This window comes from Mirounga angustirostris, unplaced genomic scaffold (genome assembly GCF_029215605.1).
Source record: "Mirounga angustirostris isolate CCGP_5_RB_7025 unplaced genomic scaffold, mMirAng1.0.hap1 SCAF_7, whole genome shotgun sequence".
Classification (NCBI taxonomy): domain Eukaryota; kingdom Metazoa; phylum Chordata; class Mammalia; order Carnivora; family Phocidae; genus Mirounga; species Mirounga angustirostris.
In genome coordinates, this window is record NW_026991715.1 from 36255326 (window position 1) to 36274930 (window position 19605).

Here is a 19605-nt window from a genome sequence, read left to right on the forward strand (position 1 = left end):
GGCTCCAGGAGGGATGTCTCAATGAAAATCAAAATGATAAAAAATGTGGTTGATTGTATTGAGAGGCTTCTTAGAGCTTGTCTGAAAGTTTGAGGCTAAATTAATGATGAGTAAGCTGAAAATGGAGGAAATGAAAGATAGACACTTGTATGAAAAATGACATGAAATCATCCCCTCGCTTATATGTAACTAATAATTACAACATTTTACTAATGTGAACATTGAATCTTGAACTAACCAGTGATGTGACTCTTTAGGGATGATGAGAAGGGCCCTGGGCTGGGATAGAGGTTATGTAAATAACTGGTGGGCATATAGTATAAAAAGCTAAATCTGTATCTTCCATAGAATGAAACTAATAGGTACTGTTTAATAGATACTGTTTAGAAATACAAAGTAAGTATCAGGAGATATATCTAGAAGAAATAAAAGTGGTTGTATCTGGAGAGCAGGAACCAGGAGTACAATGGGAAAGGGTACTACTGCTATAAATTTTGTAATACTGTGTTTTTAAAACTGTGTGCCTGCTTTAGTTTGATTTTATTAAATATAAAAAATTCATTAATTTCAGAATTTTCTTTTTTTTTTTTTTTTTAGGATTTTATTTATATATTTGACAGAGACAGCGAGAGAGGGAACACAAGCAGGGGGAGTGGGAGAGAGAGAAGCAGGTTTCCCGCGGAGCAGGGAGCCCGATGTGGGGCTCGATCCCAGGACCCCGGGATCGTGAACTGAGCCGAAGGCAGACGCTTAACGACTGAGCCACCTGGGCGCCCCCAGAATTTTCAATACTCTTTGTAATTAATTAACTGTGACACACATAAAGATGCATCGTAACATCATCATATTGGTAAACATCTAAGTATGCTTTACCTTCTTCAAGGGCAGAATATTCCACCTCCTAAATTTCCACTGTCCAATGCAGTAGCCCCCAGGCATGCATAACTATTTTAATTAAAATTAAATAAAATTCGGGCGCCTGAGTGGCTCAGTCGGTTAAGCGACTGCCTTCGGCTCAGGTCATGATCCTGGAGTCCCGGGATCGAGTCCCGCATTGGGCTCCCTGCTCGGCGGGGAGTCTGCTTCTCCCTCTGACCCTCCCCCCTCTCATGTACTCACTCTCTCTCAAATAAATAAATAAAATCTTTAAAAAAAAATTAAATAAAATTCAAACTTCACTGCTTTAGTTGTACTAGTCACATTTCCAAGTGCTCAGTAGCCACGCACGGCTGGTGGCTATCGTATTGGATCACACTGTCTTAAATCATTCTCAGATTCGTCTCTTCTTCCCAGCTCACTGCCAGTCTTTTTGAGGCAGTATGCAGTAGCAATTGAAGGAATGGGCTCTGGAGTCACAATACATGAGATCCAGCATGGGCTTCATCATCTCCTAGCTATGTACCTTGGGGCGTATCACATAACCTCTCAGTGCCTCAATTTCCCCATCTGTAAAATAAGGATAGTAATAGCACTGGCACCTCCTGAGGGTTGTAAGGATAGACCGTGATCATGCATTTACAGGAGATGCTTAGCATCATGTCTGGTTCATGGTAAGCACTCAGAAAAGGTTACCTACTGCAGCTAGTATTATTGTCGTCGTCATCATCATTGTCATCATCATGCCCTGCCGCATATCTCTTCAAGCCACTTCTGAGCTCGCATGCAGCCTTGTTGGACAGTCCCCATACAGACCAACAGCTTCCCCTCCAGAGCCTGCCTCTCTTTTTTTTCTCTGCCTGAGGACTTCCTTGGGTATTAAAGAAGTTTGCTCAGTCTGGAGGCACAGCAGCTCAAAAGTACGGGGATTTACACCTCCAGGGGAAGCCCTCAGCTGGAGAAGGGTGGCATCACTGGACAAGTATCCCACTTCCATGATTGGGGTAATTCTGAGGTGTCTTCTCCACAGCCTCGCAGGGACCCCGGTGGAATTGAGCCTCACTTGTCCACACCAGTGACCTGTTCCATGAGGCATGGCTGGCCCTTCTCCTATCCCTGTCTTATTTTCCCCTCCCGCACTTGTGCTTTTTGGGATCTCCTCCCAGCCTGTGCCCAAGTCATGGTCTCAGGGTCTGTTTTGGGGGAACTGACATTAAAATCATCACCCTCATCACTGTCATCAGCTCAGGTCCTCCTCATCCCAAGACCACACTCTTTTATTTTTGAAGATTTATTTATTTATTAGAGAGCGCAAGTGGGTGCATGGTGGGGAGGGGCAGAGGGCGAGGGAGACAGAGAATCCCAAGCAAACTCCCCAAAGAGTGTGGAACCCAATGCAGGGCTTGATCCCACTACCCTGAGATCATGACTTGAGCCAAAACCAAGAGTCGGATGCTTAAACTGAATCAACCACCCAGTGCCCCCCAAGACCACACTCTTACAGTAGCTTTCTGACAGGTTTTCCCATCTTCTTTTCCACACAACAGCCAGAGGTATCTCAGCTTAATATAACTGTAGAAGTATGACCTACCTGCAGAATGTCTCCACTGGTTTCTTCTTGCCCAAAGATAGAATTTAAGCTTAGTCCTGCAATAAAGAATATTCACAAATTCCCCAAAGCCTACCTTACTAGCTTCACCTCTGGCTGGTTGTGCTGTTCACCATCCTCTAAACACACCATTCTCCTCTGTCTTTCTGTGTCCTAACGTGTGCTGTCTCCTGTGATTGGAGTAATGATCATAACAGTAATAATTAAACACTTACCCTGCACCAAGCAGTGTTCTGTGCAGTCTACACTGATTAGCTCATTTCATCCTCACCATAACCTTGTGAGGGAGGTTTTTTTGTTGTTTTTTTTTTAAAGATTTTATTTATTTATTTGACAGAGAGAGACACAGTGAGAGAGGAACACGAGCAGGGGGAGTGGAAGAGGGAGAGGCAGGCCTCCCGCTGAGCAGGGAGCCCGATGCGGGGCTTGATCCCAGGACCCTGGGATCATGAACTGAGCCGAAGGCAGGCGCTTAACGACTGAGCCACCCAGGCGCCCCATGAGGGAGGTTTTAATGTTCTCCCTGTGTTAGAGATGCAGAAACCACATACTGAATAGTGGAGTTGGGTCACTCCCGGCTTGTGCCCTATACCTGGAAGGAAAGTGACATCACATACACACAGTTCACTTAAAAGAAATCAACTTTACCAACTCAGGAGAGAGAGAGCGTGGGGGAGGGAGGAAGGAGAAAGATAACAGTAAATACTATGGGTGATCTGTCTGACATTCTACTCCTGTGTCTATTTAACCCCACGGAGTGAGGGGAGGCAAGAATCTGCTGCTAACCTGGTTTTCCAGGCCTCTCGTACTGGGAGCACCTGGCTGGCTGAATGTGATTACAGGGCTTAATTATTCAGTGCTCATAGCCCCCCCCCCCCTAAATGCATGCCAGTTCCTCACTGAGATATGGTACGTCCATCTCTCTGGGGGCTTTTCAGGACTGAGTTTGACCATGGGGGGACTGACTCCTCTTTGTAAGTGGACTCTCTCGTTCCTAATCCATGAGTGAGGTGAGACTCCATCATCCTACTTCCCTCTCCCCATTCCCCATGGTCCCCCCTTTTCCTGCTTTCTTCCCTGCCTGGTAGACACCTGCTCATCTCTTCTGACACAGGTCAGACATCACCTCCTCTGGAAAGCTTTCTCTAACTCCCCCAGGAGGAATTTTCCCTTCTGCCCATGCTCCTAGAGCACCCTGCATGCATTTATTTCGGTGCTCTCTTAGGTTGCGTTCTGAGCGTTTGTTTATAAACCACGTCCCCCAGCTGAGGGTCCTCAGGGGCAAGTCCTCAATAGAGCCCTTTTCTCTCCTTTTCCCCCACATCTGTTGCAATAACCTCCTCCATGGCAGAGACTCAGGAACTGTCTTCTTTGTTTGGTTGTCAGGAAGGCAGGTCTCTGTGTCTTCCAGAAAAAGGAATGAGATCAATTCAGAATGGTTATTATAAAGAATCGGTCATGTTTCTTATTATAAAGAATCTGGAGCCCCCCAACTAACTTATTCTGTCTCTATTCACTTTCTGTCCTTCGGTTTCTTTGTTTTTTCCCACAAGGTCACTGTTTGGCTATAGGACTTTAAGAAGCCACTTTCCACAGGGCAATGTGGTCTGTTGAGTTTTCCTCATTAGAGTTGTGTAAATATGTTTGTGTTCTCTATTTTCATCCCCAAATTAAGACATCTCCGTCAGCCAGCCAAATCCCCCCAAACCCTGAAACGGGCACCATCTCTGAAGAGTTTCCAAGTTGCCTTTCTGTTTTTTTTTTTTCTTTTTATCTTATGAAGGATGTGGTTTTTGTTTATGTGATTCTTTTTAAGCCGCTTCATTTGTTTTGGGACTGATTAATAGCTCCCCAAACTTGGACAGAAACGTCAAATTCAGAATCTCTGGAAGCACAGCAGTAAGAAGCTAATTAGCTCATGTTTTCCATATGAATGAGACTCAAATACACAATCACTGCCTCCTTGTTCTATCTCTCACCCTTGACTGTGCTGGCAAACCTTGCTCTTCCTTTTCAACGTAAGGGGATTTGTTGGGAACAAAAAGCATATCCCTATACTCCACCTGCTGGATGGAATGAATAAAAGCCTAGGGGAAAGGTCTAAATATTTAACAAATGTAACCTCAGCCCCCAAAGTTTCAAGTCTGGAATAATTTCACAGCCCCAGGCCAGAAACATGCATGTTGATGCTGCTTATTTGTGTCCTTTGGCAGAGGGTCTAGAGAAGTGTTACAATTCAGTTGTGTGGGGGAGAGAAGGAGGGAGAGAGTGATTATGTATATACAGCTTCAACTTGGTTATCTACGGATGTTGGAGAACGGAATCTATCTAACTTCCCTTTTCCTTCATTGGCCTCTACTTTGCCAGCGAGCCTCAGTTCATGACATGCTCCCTACCCCTTGGTCACCACACTTGAGCCTCATTGCCATTGTGTTCCCTCCTGCCACGGGGCCTTAGCATATGCTGCTGCCACTATCTGGAATGTTCTTCACAACACACACTCCACCTCTTTACCTTGTCAGCTCTTACTCTTCTTTCAGATATTAGCTCACTTCCTTGGGGAAGCTCTTAAGTAAATTAAATCCCCCTGTTATATATTCTGAGGACACTGGATACTTCTCATTGTAAGTACTTGTCACCCTTGCAGTTTTACATTTCTCTGTGTGATCCTTTGTATAAATTGCTTCCTAAAGTATGGTACGCATATGGCACAAATGATATGCAGGTGTTCATTTTTTTTTATTTTAAAGTTATATGTTTATTTTAATGTGTGTTAGAAAACACATGTATATACTCAGCTTATCCTTTTGTGAACATTTTAGCCTACGTTGGGCCGAAAGTAGATAAAACTATGAATCCACCATCTATAAGCCAGAGGAAGTAGAAGTACCATGATCAGGCAATGGGCATAGAGGCAGAAATTTTGGAAGCATTATGCAAATGACTGAAATTTGGAAAATAGGGTGATATGTTTCTCCTCACTAGAATGTAAGCTCCAGAAAAGAGCTCTTTTGTTCACCGTTGTCTCCACCAGGCTGGGTGCCTATCTGGGCCTTGATAAATAGTTGTTGAAAGACTTGACAAGTGATTGAATGAACAATGTAACGACCCCACAGGTACCCCTCCTAAGTGACTTCAGGCCGGCCGTAGGTCAGACAGTACGAAAGAAGGTTGAGATTTCTCTTGAGGATCATCCGTATGGATTGCACATAGTGGACACTGTGTAGACTTAGAACATTCAGCTTCAGATGCCCAATGGCTTTGTCGAGTCATAGGACTGTAGGGGACCTTTGCAGTTATCCTGCTCAGAGCCATGTCTCTAGCATCCTGGGCAGGTATCCTCCCAGGCTGGGCTCCCCCGAGAAGCAGACTGTGAGGTGAAGATTCTCCCACTGGCAGTTGTTTAGGGATTTGGGGATCCACCCCTGGGGGAGGGGAGGAAGCAGGATAGGGTAGAAGAAGTGAGGCGGTCTCGGTAGGGGCCTCAGCCGACGTTAGAGAAGTTCTGAAGCTGAAATGATCCTTGAGAGCTGTCTGGTGCCGAAGCGAAGGAGCCGGGCAGGTGTGCCCCTATGCAGACTGCCTCAGAGGGGCATGCGTGCCCTTGGGCAGGGCAGCTGTCTTCACCTGGCCCATCCCTGTGGAGGGCTGATGGCTTCAGCTCGGGAGGGAGGTGTGGGTGATGTGTCAGGCTACCGCAGGTGTCCATCCCGTCTCTGTGTGAACGTCTCCAGGAGTAGCAGGTACCAGCCACTAACCGTGCATATGCTTCAACCATGGTTAGAATGGCTGTAGTTGTTACAAGTTTTTTTTTTCCTTTATGCTGAACCAAAACCCCTTCCTTGTTAAGTTGCACATACTCATTTTGACCAGCAGAGCAAGAAAACCAAAATCACCCTTGAACTATCTGAAGAGAGCAAAGACATCTCATTTTAAATCTCTTAACCAAACACACACAGTTTCTTCGGCTCTGTTTTTGCACGTTTTTTCTGGCCCCTTACTATTCCTGTGTTATCTTCCACACAACTTTTTTTTTTAATTTGTAAAACTTCATTTAAGATGTGCCATATAAAAGTAAGCTTGGAGTCAATCTAGACTTTTATCTTTTTTAAAAAGATTTTATTTATTTGAGAGAGAGAGACAGAGACAGAGAGAGAGCACAGGGGGAGGAGCAGAGGGAGGAAAAGCAAGCAGACTCCACTCTGCGTGCAGAGCCTGTCACGGGGCTCTATCTCACCACCCTGAGATCATGGCCTGACCTGAAATCAAGAGTCGGATGCTTAACCGACTGAGCCACCCAGGTGCCCCTCTTTTTTTTTTAAAAAGATTTTATTTATTTATTTGAGAGGAAGAAAGTGAGAGAACGCGAGCCAGGAGAAGGGCAGAGGGAGAGGCAGACTCCCTGCTGAGCAGGGAGCCCCATATGGGGCTCAATCCCAGGACCCCAAGATCATGACCTGAGCTGAAGTTAGACACTTAACTGACTGAACCACCCAGGCGCCCCCATTTATAACTCTTTTAAATGAATTGCTTAAAAGCAAGATCTTTCTAAATGTGGGTTCATGAAAACAATCCCTGGGAACCTGAATGTAGAATCTAAAAGATCATTTTTAGCCCTATTTTATTATAATATGTATAATTATATTTTGTCTGCCAGATATTGTGTTAAAAGTACTTGTGTGCCTCCATCTCAGTTGATCCTCTCAGCAAGCCTGTGAGGTTGATACTATTTGGATCCTCACTTTATGGAGGAGGACCTGGAGGACAGCTAGATTATGTCACTTGCCCAAAGTTACCAAGTCAGTAAACAGAGGAGCCAGAATTCCAACTCTGCTGGTCTGGCTCCAGAGCTAGCTTCTCTTTGTGTATATTGCACTGACTAGGGTTGCTTTATTTATTTATTTTTTTAAGATTTTATTTATTTATTTGACAGAGAGAGACACAGCGAGAGAGGGAACACAAGCGGGGGGAAGTAGGAGAGGGAGAAGCAGGCTTCCCACCGAGCAGGGAGCCCGATGCGGGGCTCGATCCCAGGACCCCGGGATCATGACCTAGGCGAAGGCAGACGCTTAATGACTGAGCCACCCAGGCGCCCCAATTAGGGTTGCTTTAAAATAGCAAATGACCTTATTATTTCCCTGAAAAAATAAAATAGCAAATGACTTAATATCTAAAGGAAGTACCTTGAATGTACGTGATGGTCTTCGGAGAGGCTCAGAGGGCTCAGAGAGCAGTGATTTTTTTAAAGGGAATAAACCAAAAAAAAAAAAAAAAAATCGATGCCTTCATCTAGGGACTGGCTCCATCCACTCCTACAATAAGCTTTTTAAGGGCAAGGACCACATTTATTCATCTCTAATGCTATGTCTGGCCGAGTATCTAAATCATGTGGTTATGCAGGTTGTCGGTTTATTGCCTATCTGCTCCAAATCCGTTCCTCTTTGCCTCCTTTTGTCGTGCTGCAGCCGGACCCTGGCAACGTTTCTCCTTTGCCAGCTGATGCAGCTTAGGCTTTGTCAGCAGAGGGCACCGGCGGGACACTTCGAGGGGAAGGGGCTTGTCTTTGGGGTGGCCATCCTCGGGCAGCTTCCTGTGCAAACCTGCAGCGAGTCGCACTGGCTCGGCCTCAGGCTGCTTACAGGGAGGCTCGCCAGCGCCCCATGGGAAGCTCCCTGAAGTGCCACGGTGAGATCCGCCACCATCCTTGGGCCAGAGCCACCCGTTTGCCCATGGAGTCTGAATCTCATCCCTGAGAGAAGGCCCTCTCTCTTGAGTACTTTCCTTAGCCTTGGGATAGAAGCTGCTCCCTCCACCTGCTTAGAGATCTCTTTACCCCTCAGTAGTTAATCCCTTTTTATTAGCTAAGAATTCTTCCCATTAAAATTTCCCTGTTCAGAGTATTGGTGCGGTCTCAGTTTCCTGACCCGACTCTCACGAACACAATGCTAGATACTCAATAAATGACCGGTGAATGAATGAATGAGGGAGAGAATTGAGGAAAAATGCATCATTTTCAAAATGTATTCCTTCTGTTTATTCTTGAAGACTTGACGGTGTTGGGTAGCCCTCTGCCCTGCCAAACTCTTTCCAAATGTTCAGGTAGCTTGAGAGTTACACACTTTCAAGCAGTCTATCAAAACCCACCTCTCTTCTTCTCTTCAGGTAAATATTCTGTGACAGATTCCAGTGGCACCATGGATAGGGAAACAAGTTCCTCTCTCATACGTCCCCTCTGCACACCCGCCTGGATTTTCGATTTGATCACTCAGGGCTCCTAATGCAGGTGCTTTTTTTTTTTTTAAGATTTTATTTATTTGAGAGAGAGAGGGAGAGTGAGCACCAGAGGGAGGAAAGGCAGAGGGAGAGGGAGAAGCAGACTCCCTGCTGAGCAGGGAGCCCGATGCGGGACTTGATTCCAGGACTCTGGGATCATGACCTGAGCCGAAGGCAGACACTTAACTGACTGAGCCATCCAGGCACCCCGCAGGTGTTATATTTTGAGAAAGCCAGAGATCTTCCTATTCGCTTCTATAGGAAACTACTGAACTCTCCACACAGTTGACGTCGAGACTACAAACAGTCCTGTTTTTACAGTCCAAACAAAACCAGTTAGTGTACGGAGACGTCCCTGTAACTTACTTTGGAGGAAGAAGTTCTGGGCCAAAGCATATCAGTAAAATAGGCTAACCTCTTGCTCTTATGCATCTCTGGGTAAGACTAAAAAAAGAATTTCTCTTAAGGCAGGAAAATATGAATTACAAAAGTCACAGTGATGTGCATCTCTGTGACGACTTGCACAAACTGCCTGCCTACACCTACCTCCCCAGACACTGCAACCAAGTGAACCAAATCCTGAAATTGAACACACTTCCAAACAAGGAGTGCTCAACCCTTCATTAAGGCTGATAGAAGAGCACATCGAGGACATGGTGAGGTTTTGCTTGTTTACGTAATAAAATAGACACCAGTATTTAGCTGCTAAATGTGTAAACACAGCCTGTGTGACAGTGGGTAGCTCAGAGGGAAGGAAGCAATTTAGGAAATACCTCCTTCCCACATCACACACATTCGTAGCCCCATCAGAAGACCCCAAAAGTAGGTCCTACAATACATGCGTTTTATAAAGCAAACCCACCCTCCAGCTTCAGGCTGTGTGTGACCTGGTTTCTCTTTTAAATTTTTCTAACTGGGGTGGAAAGCTAACAGTGTAGTATGTCGTGGTCAATATGTCAGCCGCAGAGTGAGTACAGTGTTACAGAAAGATCCCAGTAGTCATTTAGTACATTTCCCCATAACTTGAGAGAATGTCAGATGGATCACTGGGGTCCCGAATGCCCTGTGTTGGATCCCCACATCTCAGGCTCTGAGTTTTATGCACAGTAGCAAGGGAGTTTCTTTCTGGGACTGGAGGACAGGTTTAAGGAGTGGAGTAGGAAGGTGGGGGTGTGCCGCTTTTCATGAGCCATTATTGCAGTTTTAATGGTTGTCAAACAAATGCCTAGTGATTTTGAAATGGAGAAGTTACAAGTCCCAAGGCTAGGTCAGGCTTAAGGATTCCTATATTGTACTACTGCTCCTACAAATAATTTTTGTTAATTTGTACAAGTGCACATGAAAGCACGTCTTTGTTTGACGTATCACTGTTACCATACTCCTCAATGTAACGGCCACCCAAGGGTGCTTAGGGTTAGGATTCCCCTCCCCTCCCCATCCCATGGCAGCTAGGACATCACTCAGATAAATATGGAAGGCAGTGACTTCAGTTATACTTTTCCCTTTTGCTGTCAAGTTCACCCATAAGAGGCCAATTCTCAGCCAGCCTAACCCTCTCAAACATTTAGGGCACAGAGTTACTTTTTTTAGTTGGTTCAGCAAAAATGAAAATTTTTGAATCCCAGTATAAGATGCGTTCCAGTAGCAATGGTGTTTATCTTGTCACTGAGTTATGGATGTTAAACTCTTCTGTTAGGTAGATAAGACGGTAATTGTCAGAAAGGGCTGGGGGCTGGGGAGGATGTTCAGAGACCCTGGGTGCCTTGCCTTTTCCTGGCTCAATCTCTTTTTCAAGTCTTGTTTAGAAATGGTTATGAATTAAGAATTTGAGGTTGGGGCGGGGGGTGGCGCTGGAGAGCAAGAGGGAGGAATGAAGTGAAGACTGTGGAAGTTAGGGAGGGAATGCCCTCAAGCCCCACAGTGATGAGAATTCCAAAGGAGGGGAGGGGGCCAAAGTCCTCAGGGCTCTGCCCGCAGAAATCTGCTAAAAGCATTGGAAGCTTTGCAGGCAGTGGTTACCTGTGGGATCTGCATCGTTATATTCATTTTGCATGATTAGTAATCCTAATTGGGTCTCGTCATCTTTGGGAAGAAGACCAGGTGCTCTGAGCCAGTGTTTTCCAAAAAACTGTGGTTGTAACCCGTTAATGTTGTGACCCAATTTAATGGATCTTTGACCAGCATTTTTTAGTGGAATGTAACAGAAAAGAATGCATCGCCTGTACATAGCTTCCTGCTGTTTTTGTTTCAGTTGTGTGTGTATACAAGGATATGTATGCGCTGGGTTGTTATGGAAAATGTAGTTCTTACTGTGGATCAAGCTCAAAGAGTAGGAAAGTACTGGGTTTAGGTGACTTTAAAAGGAAAAGGAGGGATTGATTGTGGTGTGTAATTGGTAGAGTGGACAAACACGGCCCAGCCAGTATTAATAGGTACACGTGAGTGTATGTGTGTGAGAGCCTGTGTGTGTGTGTGTGTGTGTGAGTGTTTGTGTGTGTGATCTGATTCTGCCACGAGGTCTAGGCAGTGGTATGCTTTTTCCCAAGAAAAAAAAGTCCTAAGATTAAGGGGCACCTCGGTGGTTCAGTCGGTTAAGAGTCTGACTTCAGCTCAGGTCATGATCTAGGGGTCCTGGGATGGAGCCCCCTTGTAGGGCTCCTTGCTCAGTGGTGAGTCTGCTTGTTTCTCTCCCTCTCGCTCTGCCCTTTCCCCTGTTCATGCTCTGTCTCTCTCTCAAAAAATAAATAAAATAAAGTACTAAGATTGAGAAGTTTATTTAAAGAGATGTTGCTTACTATGATAGTAATTTCAGAAAATCTGATGGGCAAACCTATTACTCTTCATTAAGGCACTTGAGATGCAAGAGATGCACCTTTTGCCATTGACCTAAAGTTGTAAGTCCTTAAATTTTTTTTTCAGGTCACAGTATATATGTTTGCCTAAGCACAGGCTGGTCAACTGTATGATAGTGGCATAAATTTTCATAATTTATACCATGAAGAAAAAAGTATCAGTTGAGTTCATTATGATACTTGGCTCTTCAGGGAGCAAATCCCTTTGAATATACTTCCCTGATGGATCCCTAGAAAAACAGTAATATTGCCTTAGGTTTCCAAACAAAATGAAAAAATGTTTCTACCTTAACTTTTCCTCTTGGCCTTTAAGGTATCCTATCCGGTGACAAGCTATATCTAGAAAACAAAGCAGCCACACCTGCTAGGTGCCAGGGGAAGACCTTCCACAGGAAGATGAGACCTGTGATGTCCTAAAACTCAGAGACACATTGTCACCTTTTAGTGGAACATTTATTAATACTTATAAGGTGCCAAAAAAAAAAAGGGGGGGGGAGACACTGATGTAAAATGACAGATGTCTTCTTCATCAGAGGTCTGCTTCACAGCCAGCGGGCTCGGTTGCTTTAGGCAGTATGTTCCCCGAGGCCGAGCAGTTGGGCTCGGTTGCTTCTGATACAAAGCAAGGACCTTTATCTTCAGGAACACTTGATGCTCTAGTCAGTTCTCGATAAGTACCCACTGTTGGCCAGAGGAGGCTCTAACTATCATCCCTTCCAAGGAAACAGATCACTAACCACCTCCACCTCCGCGTTGAAAACAATAAATTGAAAACAAAAAGCATAAATGCTCCTGATGCTTTGTACAGAATGTCAGGCAATTCTTAACAGTTGGCCTGAAAATGAATCCAAACGAGAGGCATGTGACAAGCAGATGGCTGCATGACTTACTCAAGGAAGGGAGAGAGCGCAACAGGAATGCTCCACGTTAAGGAACTAGAGCATGTTCCCGATGGCGGGGGATCTGCCCACTATTCCCCTCTTATAAGATCTGACAGGCTCTTTTCCCAATTTGAAAGAGGTCCCCCTGAAGTGGACATGGTTCTACGGTTGAAAATACTAGGTTTACCTTGCCATGTCCTCTGACACCTTGATAGATTTATCTTACACTGGGTGTTGCTAATTCTTTCAGAATCTGGGTTTCTGGGACTTGCTGTTTATTCAGCAGGAACCTACACAGTCTCCGTTTTAACTTGACTGAAGTAAATGAATCCACAACATCTTTCATTATAAATATAATGCCCTGGGAGAGAATACAGCAGCGAACCAGACAGACAAGGTTTCCAGGGGCCCTGGTACCCAGAACAGTGCCTGGCAGACAGTAGGCACTAAATAAATATTCACGAATGAATGCATGAATAATCAGGCGGAGGCTGTGGAGGCCACGGTAGTGTTTCTTCTAACTGCTTTGGATCTCTGAAACCACAGACTTCCGTCTCATCTGTTAGCAACAGTTAATTTTTCTTGGCCAGTGTTATATTTGAATTTGATTCATACACTAAAAATTATGGACCATTATAAATATCTTAGATTTCCTCTCTGGGTACCCTTTCCTGCCAGATCTTCAGAGTAAGGAGATGTTAAACCACACTGCACGATCCCCAACTTGCCTGTAAGCATTTACTAAAATAAAATAGCATTGTCTTATCCAAGTTACAAAAAACAAAAAGTTCGGAAATCATTTTTCTGCACAAATGCAGAATGATATTATCAACCATAGTGTGAACTTAGTTCAGTTCCTCAGTTGTACCGTTGCTTTGAACTTTCACAAATTGTCTTTTTTTCCCCATCATAAACATGACAACTCAATTAGTAAGGAATTATTTTTCAATTAGTCATGTCAGCTCCTTATACCATGAGCTGATATTCTCAACAGTTTTTATCCACAGTTATCATATCTTTGCTTCAGAGTCCGTACTTTCAAAGGAAAATTTGTAATAGCACAATGGAAAATGAAGTACAATCTCTTTTTATAGGTAAACATAGTATAAGTAGTAGATAATTGAAGAGCTTATACATCATAGCCTATTACTATTCTCAGCGGCTGAATGCTAATCAGTTAACTGCCTTTGAGCTCTATATTTTTAAATGTGATTAAAACATACAGTCTCACAGTAAATGTAAATGGCTTATTAAGGGCCTTTACATGGCAACAGTATCATATGTCAGAGATGAATGGTGTTTCTAATTTGCTAGCCACTTGGGTCAAGTTTACTTTAAGCAGGAAGCATATTTATACAAGTAATCGTAACACAAATGGTCTCTTGAGAAAAGCTGTTGGTGAGGGTTTAACATTTTTGAAGTATGCTTTTGTATATCTTCTAAATGGGTATTTTATAGGCACTGGGCCAAAGCGCCTTAAGTCCTTGTTCCTTCACACCAGCATCACTGCTGCGGATGGTGCCTGAATGCTCAGGAAGATTCGTGGTGTGTACATTTCTAGGGGTGAGGCGAGAGAGGATCAGGGGGCTTGAGCCACCTTCCTTTGTACTGCATTCTTCAGGACTTTGCTACTTAAATTGGGGCGGGGGGAGGGCAGCAGCACCTGCGGCACCCGGGGCATGTTAGAAATACACAGACCGCACTCCAGACCCGCTGCACCGGAATCTACACTCGAACCCGATCCGCTTGTGATTTGTAAGCACTGCCTGGGACCCCAGATCCTCTGTTTTCTCTTTCCTCCTCACTTCTGGCATCTACCTCTTTCAAGAAAAGCCGTCCCCTCAGCTCATGTTTCCTTTCTTTCTCAGCACTCCCACACCGCAGACCCAAATGAATTTACCAACATTGGATGTTTTTGCTTTTATCCAAGAGCCCACTTCTGATGCTGCCCATTAGACATCATCCTGGGGCTTCCTGCTGCCTAATAATCTTGGGAAAGTCAAGGCATCCTAAGGACTTCTGAAGCTATGCATTTATCCTTTCTTGCGGCTAAGCCTCCCATCCTTTGTTTATTCTGCATTGAGAGCCCATCCTTCTGAGCTGTCCACCAGAACCCAATCTCCCCTTGCCATTTTAGTCCCTTCTCTTCTTGGGGGGTGGGGGGGTGAGAGGTTGATTTCTTCATCCCAGTTTCTACCCCTGGAACACTACCTTCCCCTAACCTAGCCATAAGCTTCTCTGCTAATACATGTGGGGAATTGAAAGGACAAAAGGGCATCATGCCAGATGTTTGGGGGAATCACAGACAGAGTTTACTCAGTAGATGGAACTGTATGCAGTTACTGATGACTCACATGGCAGCCCCCTGAACACACTTGATTTGGCCACACCTTTGCATTGAGAGGCTTAGCCTACAGCAGGTGCCCGGAGGCAACTGGACATGCCACACGCCCAGACTGACCAGCCTGTTGGCCTCTAGAAGCAATTTGATCCCTCTGTTCCAAACTGTGCTGGGGTAAGAGGTTCTGCAAAAAAAAGTGAATTGGGCATTTAGAAGTGCATTGCTTACAAATTCAGGCTCTGTGGGCCGGGGGTTAGTGCAGCCAATGGTCAAGGGAACAATCTGGGGTCAACTGGGTGAGGACCCCTCAGCCTCCTCTGAAGTGGTCGGCACCCAGAAGAGATTTCTTTAATCAGAGGAGACTGGCAGGGGGAGAAACAGAATTGCTTTCTGGCCATAGTGAGTCCGAGGACCGCGTTTGCAGCTTCCGTTCTTTTTGAGACCAACAAACCAATTCTTTTCGGCGTGCTTCTTGGAGGTGTAGGTGTTGTAATGGTTTTCCTCCAGCCTTTCCAAGAACAAACATTCCTCATTTGGTGTCTGCTAAAAAGATAAGACCGAAAGAGGGTAGAATTATTAGTGATTGGTTTTCAGTGAGGTTTCTCTGTTTACTAGCCATGTGACCTTGGGAGAGTTTACTGAGGCCCTTTTGTCCTTCAGTTTCTTTTTCAGGAAAATTGAGATCATAATGGGACCTGTCTCTGAGGGTAATGGTAATGGTAATGACTTAGAACAGGACCCAGCACCTAGTGAGCCTTCAAATTCATTTACTGTTTTTGCAAGCTCCCTTCCATCTGCTGTCCTCAGGACCCTAGAGTTCCCAGCTGGGAAGATCCCGAATGACCACATAGCACATCAAGGGCAGGGCTGAGCCTTTTGTCTCTGTAAAGGCCTGGCACATGGACATGACCCTGAAAAAAGGCCAAAATCGGTAAAACCAAACCATGATGTGGTGAGGGTTTTTAAGTTTGGATTGAAAAATAAATGAAAACCTACTAATATTATTTTATATCCTGGTGACTTTCACTAACAATATCAGCATTTTTGCCTTAGCTTTGTTAGGGATATAAACACTTGTACAAAATGTATCCTAAGCGTGAAACATTATCCTGGAACTTAAAATTGTTAAAAAGTGAACATAGCTTTATTTTTTCCTATGTATAAAAAGACCTACTTATACAAAGAATTGCACTGTATTTTTTTTTAAAGAATTGCACTTTTAAAAAAAAATCACAACTTTACTTTAAAAAAAGAAAAAAAAATTAAAAACCACCCCAAAGCCACCCACCCAGATATAGGCAACTGTTAACAGTGATGAACATACTTCCTCCTATCTTTACGTATGTAAACACGGAGGGACATAGATAAGGCCATACAGATAGAGGCTGATGATATTAGCAAAATGGCATGCTATCTCTGCTTTAAAGAAAAAGCGGGGGGGGAATAAACCTATGAAAACATTCAATCTCACAAGAAAATGCAAGTTAAAACCAATTTAACAGGTTGGCTGTAATATCTGAAAAGAACAAAAAAAATTTGCAATGCTTAGTATTGTGAGAGCATAGGAAATAGGCACTTTTGCGCACTGTTGGTGAGATAAATTGGTAGCAATTTTCTGAGGGTAGTTTGGCAATATGTATTACCTTTGACCCAGCAATTTCATTTGTAGGAATTGAGCCTTAGGGAGATAGTTGAGCAAGTGTAAAACGGTATTTTCGAGGATGGTCTTTGAAGTACTGGTATAATGGGAACACATTCGAAGCAACCTACATCTTCATGGAAAGGTGATTGGTTAAGTGACTAGGGGCACATCCATACAGTGGAATCCAGTGCAGTTGCCAGTTTATTAAGCTGGAAAGATCACTACGACATATTCAATAGTGCAGTTACTTTAAAAATATCTACCAACGATTACTGTTTTATTTGGAGTTCATCTGTTAGAAAGTGGGAAGAATCCCAGGCATTTGAACTTCCTATTCATCAGGATTTTAGAATACATTTATTATATTTGGATATAAAATACGTATGCTGTATATTGATTTTGCTCCAGTTCCAAGTCACGTGATCTTAACGTTATCTCTTCACCCACAGGAGTGGGTGATGCCCTTCCTGGTGGTTTCCGATCTTGTTGTTCATTATTCTTTATTTGTGGGCACGTTTGATTAGTAAGGAACTACAGAACAAGATGTTTCCTGCTTCTTATTCATTTGTAGTCTCGTGCAATGACATCTGGGTGAGACACTTTGGATCCTTTTAGAATAAGATGGGAGACAACTAATATTTAATTGGGTAGCTGCTGCCCCTAAAGGAACTTATCCAGACGTTAGCGGTTGATGCACGTTTTTGGGTGTGGGAGGAGGTAGGCAGTTGTGGACGTGTGTGGGTTACCCACTTCCCTGCAGGGAGGGTCTCCCATGGCACCCCTCAGTGGGCGTTCAGGCCTGCGTTCTGTGACGCAGGTGAGGACGGCCAAGTCCCTCCCCTGATGTCTCTGTTACACTACGGCAGTTGACACACACAGAGCGGCTGAGTCACAGACTGAGTCAGCAGGGCCGCATCAGAGGAGCTCCGTCTGTCCCTCAACCAGGATTTGTCAGGAGTTGTGATGCATTTGGTGCAATGCCAAGGGCCTGGAGATTAACAGTTGATTCATGACTATTTTAAAAATTATTCTCTTTTTTTATATTTAGCACACTTTTTCCCCCCACTAAATAGGTGACATATGCCTCCTGTAGAAAATTTGGATAAGACAGGCATTCACATATTGTAAAATTAGCCACTTACCACCCCTAGAAATACATATATTAATGTTTTGATATATAGCCTCTCAAACTTATTTTTTAAAGTAGTATGTCCTTTCTACAGACATAAAAATTTGTAGCAGGGTGGATTAATACCTAAAACTGGTTAAGAGTGTGAGGCAGAGCTCTGAGATATTTTAGAACTTGTCATTATTAGTGGAGAAATATATAGATTATTAGGCATAATATATTAAGATTACCCTCTGAATATTTCAGGTGAAGTACAGTGATGGGCAGGACTACAGTGGGAGCCCAGAGGAAATTGGATTTGGGGGTTCTCCCTCAATATTTTTATACAAGTAAAAGAAGATTATATTAAATATCAAAACTGATTTAAAAGAGGAAAAGCCATAAACTAAAAATGTAACCTGTGAAATAATGAGGAGAAGGGATTTATTAACTTATTATTTGTCTTATAACTTTCACTGATGGGGTACCTCCCGTGTGTCAGCAACATTGGTGGGTGGGTTCTGTGCATTGTCTCTCTGACCCCTCTTAACCCCTATATGTGGTAGTCACCAGCAATTACTATCTTCATTTTAGACAAGGCTCAGAGGAGGTAAGTAACTTGCCAAAGTTGCAGAGAATTGAGATTCAGTTTTGAGTCTGAGATTCAGTGATTGATTGGTTGATTGATTTTATTACCAAGTAGAAGAACCATCTTAAAAAAAAATCTACTTCCTATGTAGCAGTCACTGCCTAGCTCCAAACCCTTTAAAATTGTCCCATTTAATCCATATTTCAGCAAATAGCCTACAGGAGGCTGCTCATTACTCTGACAGTCTCATCTCCTGACCCTTAGCAGACGGCCTGAAAGACCAAACTGTGCTCACATCCTGAACCCTGGCTGAAGTGACAGCTTTAAGAGGCAGTTTTCTGTGCCCATGCCCCTTGGCAATTTGATGTAAGTTAAAGGGGGCCGACCAAAACCCCCTACTAGCTGCCTTTTTGTAGACATCTTCATAAAAGGGAAGAAAGGAGTTTGGCCAAGCCTCAATGATCAATTGTTAGGATATAGAGAAAGGATCACTGAGATTCAGAAATCATTTCAAAACTTGGGTCCATTGGCTTTAGTTCTCTTTCCATTTAAATCTTCTACCAGAGATACCAATAGGGGCAAAAATCACACTGTGTGTTTCCATTCTTTTTTCACAAAGACCAGTATATACTGAGTCAAACCTGTGTAAAGCATTACCCAGAGGAGGGATGGTGCAAAAGATGTGGAGGATTTTTAGCTCCTGAGTAAATGCTCAGACAGGGATGTAGCTCATTCATTGCCACATCCCTTCAGTACTTAGACACAGGAGGCACTTGCTGAAGGTTTATGGGTGATGAGTCACATGCTAGAGTCTAGGCTCTATAATTTTTGTGAAAAGCATAGAGAACACGCTTACAGCATGCAGTGGTGCTGGAGAAACATTTTTGGAATGAATGAATGAAGTGGAAATAGGTATTCTGAAATGATTGACTGAGGAGTTACTAAAATTTCAATCAATATCTCCTCTGTGTCTAGGTGATAATACGTTCGAGTACTTTGAGAGAGCACCACAAGAAAGTCTTTCATGCCTGCGCCTAAAATAAGGCACGGTAGAGGGTGGGAATCCTGCTGGAAAAAAAAACAAACAGAGACTAATTGTTGCTTTATAGTTTGCATCACTCAGTGTAACACGATTTCTGGAAACCTCAAACCTTGGCCGTGTCTGGAAGCATGTCAGCCTCATACTTACTGAGCCGTACAAAAGCCCATCGGTGTCCATGGCCAAGTACTGGCCAGTCTCGGTACTCTTTATATACACCTCCCCCACGCTTTCCGCACTGAGCTGCAGCTGAACTGAAACAAAAATAACACGAGCAAAAGTAAATAAACACTAAACCTTTGCCGATAGGGCCTGGCGGCCAGGACAGTTAGCCATGGAAAATTCTGCTCATTCATTTCTCAGTGCCCTCAAGGATGAGCCTCAAATTAATCAAA

At 43.9% G+C, this 19605-nt stretch overlaps 1 protein-coding gene across 8 annotated transcripts in view; it reads right to left on the reverse strand.

Annotated features, from left to right (window-relative positions):
- Positions 1-19605, reverse strand: part of FGF1 (fibroblast growth factor 1) — a 117481-nt gene that overhangs the window by 10058 nt on the left and 87818 nt on the right. For 4 of the 8 annotated variants that reach the window (XM_064596100.1, XM_045894444.3, XM_064596101.1 and 1 more), the window contains 2 exons: positions 19361-19464; positions 13216-15375 (listed from right to left, as the gene is read on the reverse strand). The exons of 1 other annotated variant lie outside the window; for it this stretch is intronic. In XM_064596100.1, coding sequence (XP_064452170.1) covers positions 15181-15375; positions 19361-19464 — 299 coding nt within the window. In that variant the 3' untranslated portion in view covers positions 13216-15180. Of the gene's footprint in view, positions 1-13215; positions 15376-19360; positions 19465-19605 lie in introns of those variants that run through there. 3 more of the 8 variants (XM_064596102.1, XM_064596105.1, XM_064596104.1) reach the window with 3 other exon arrangements.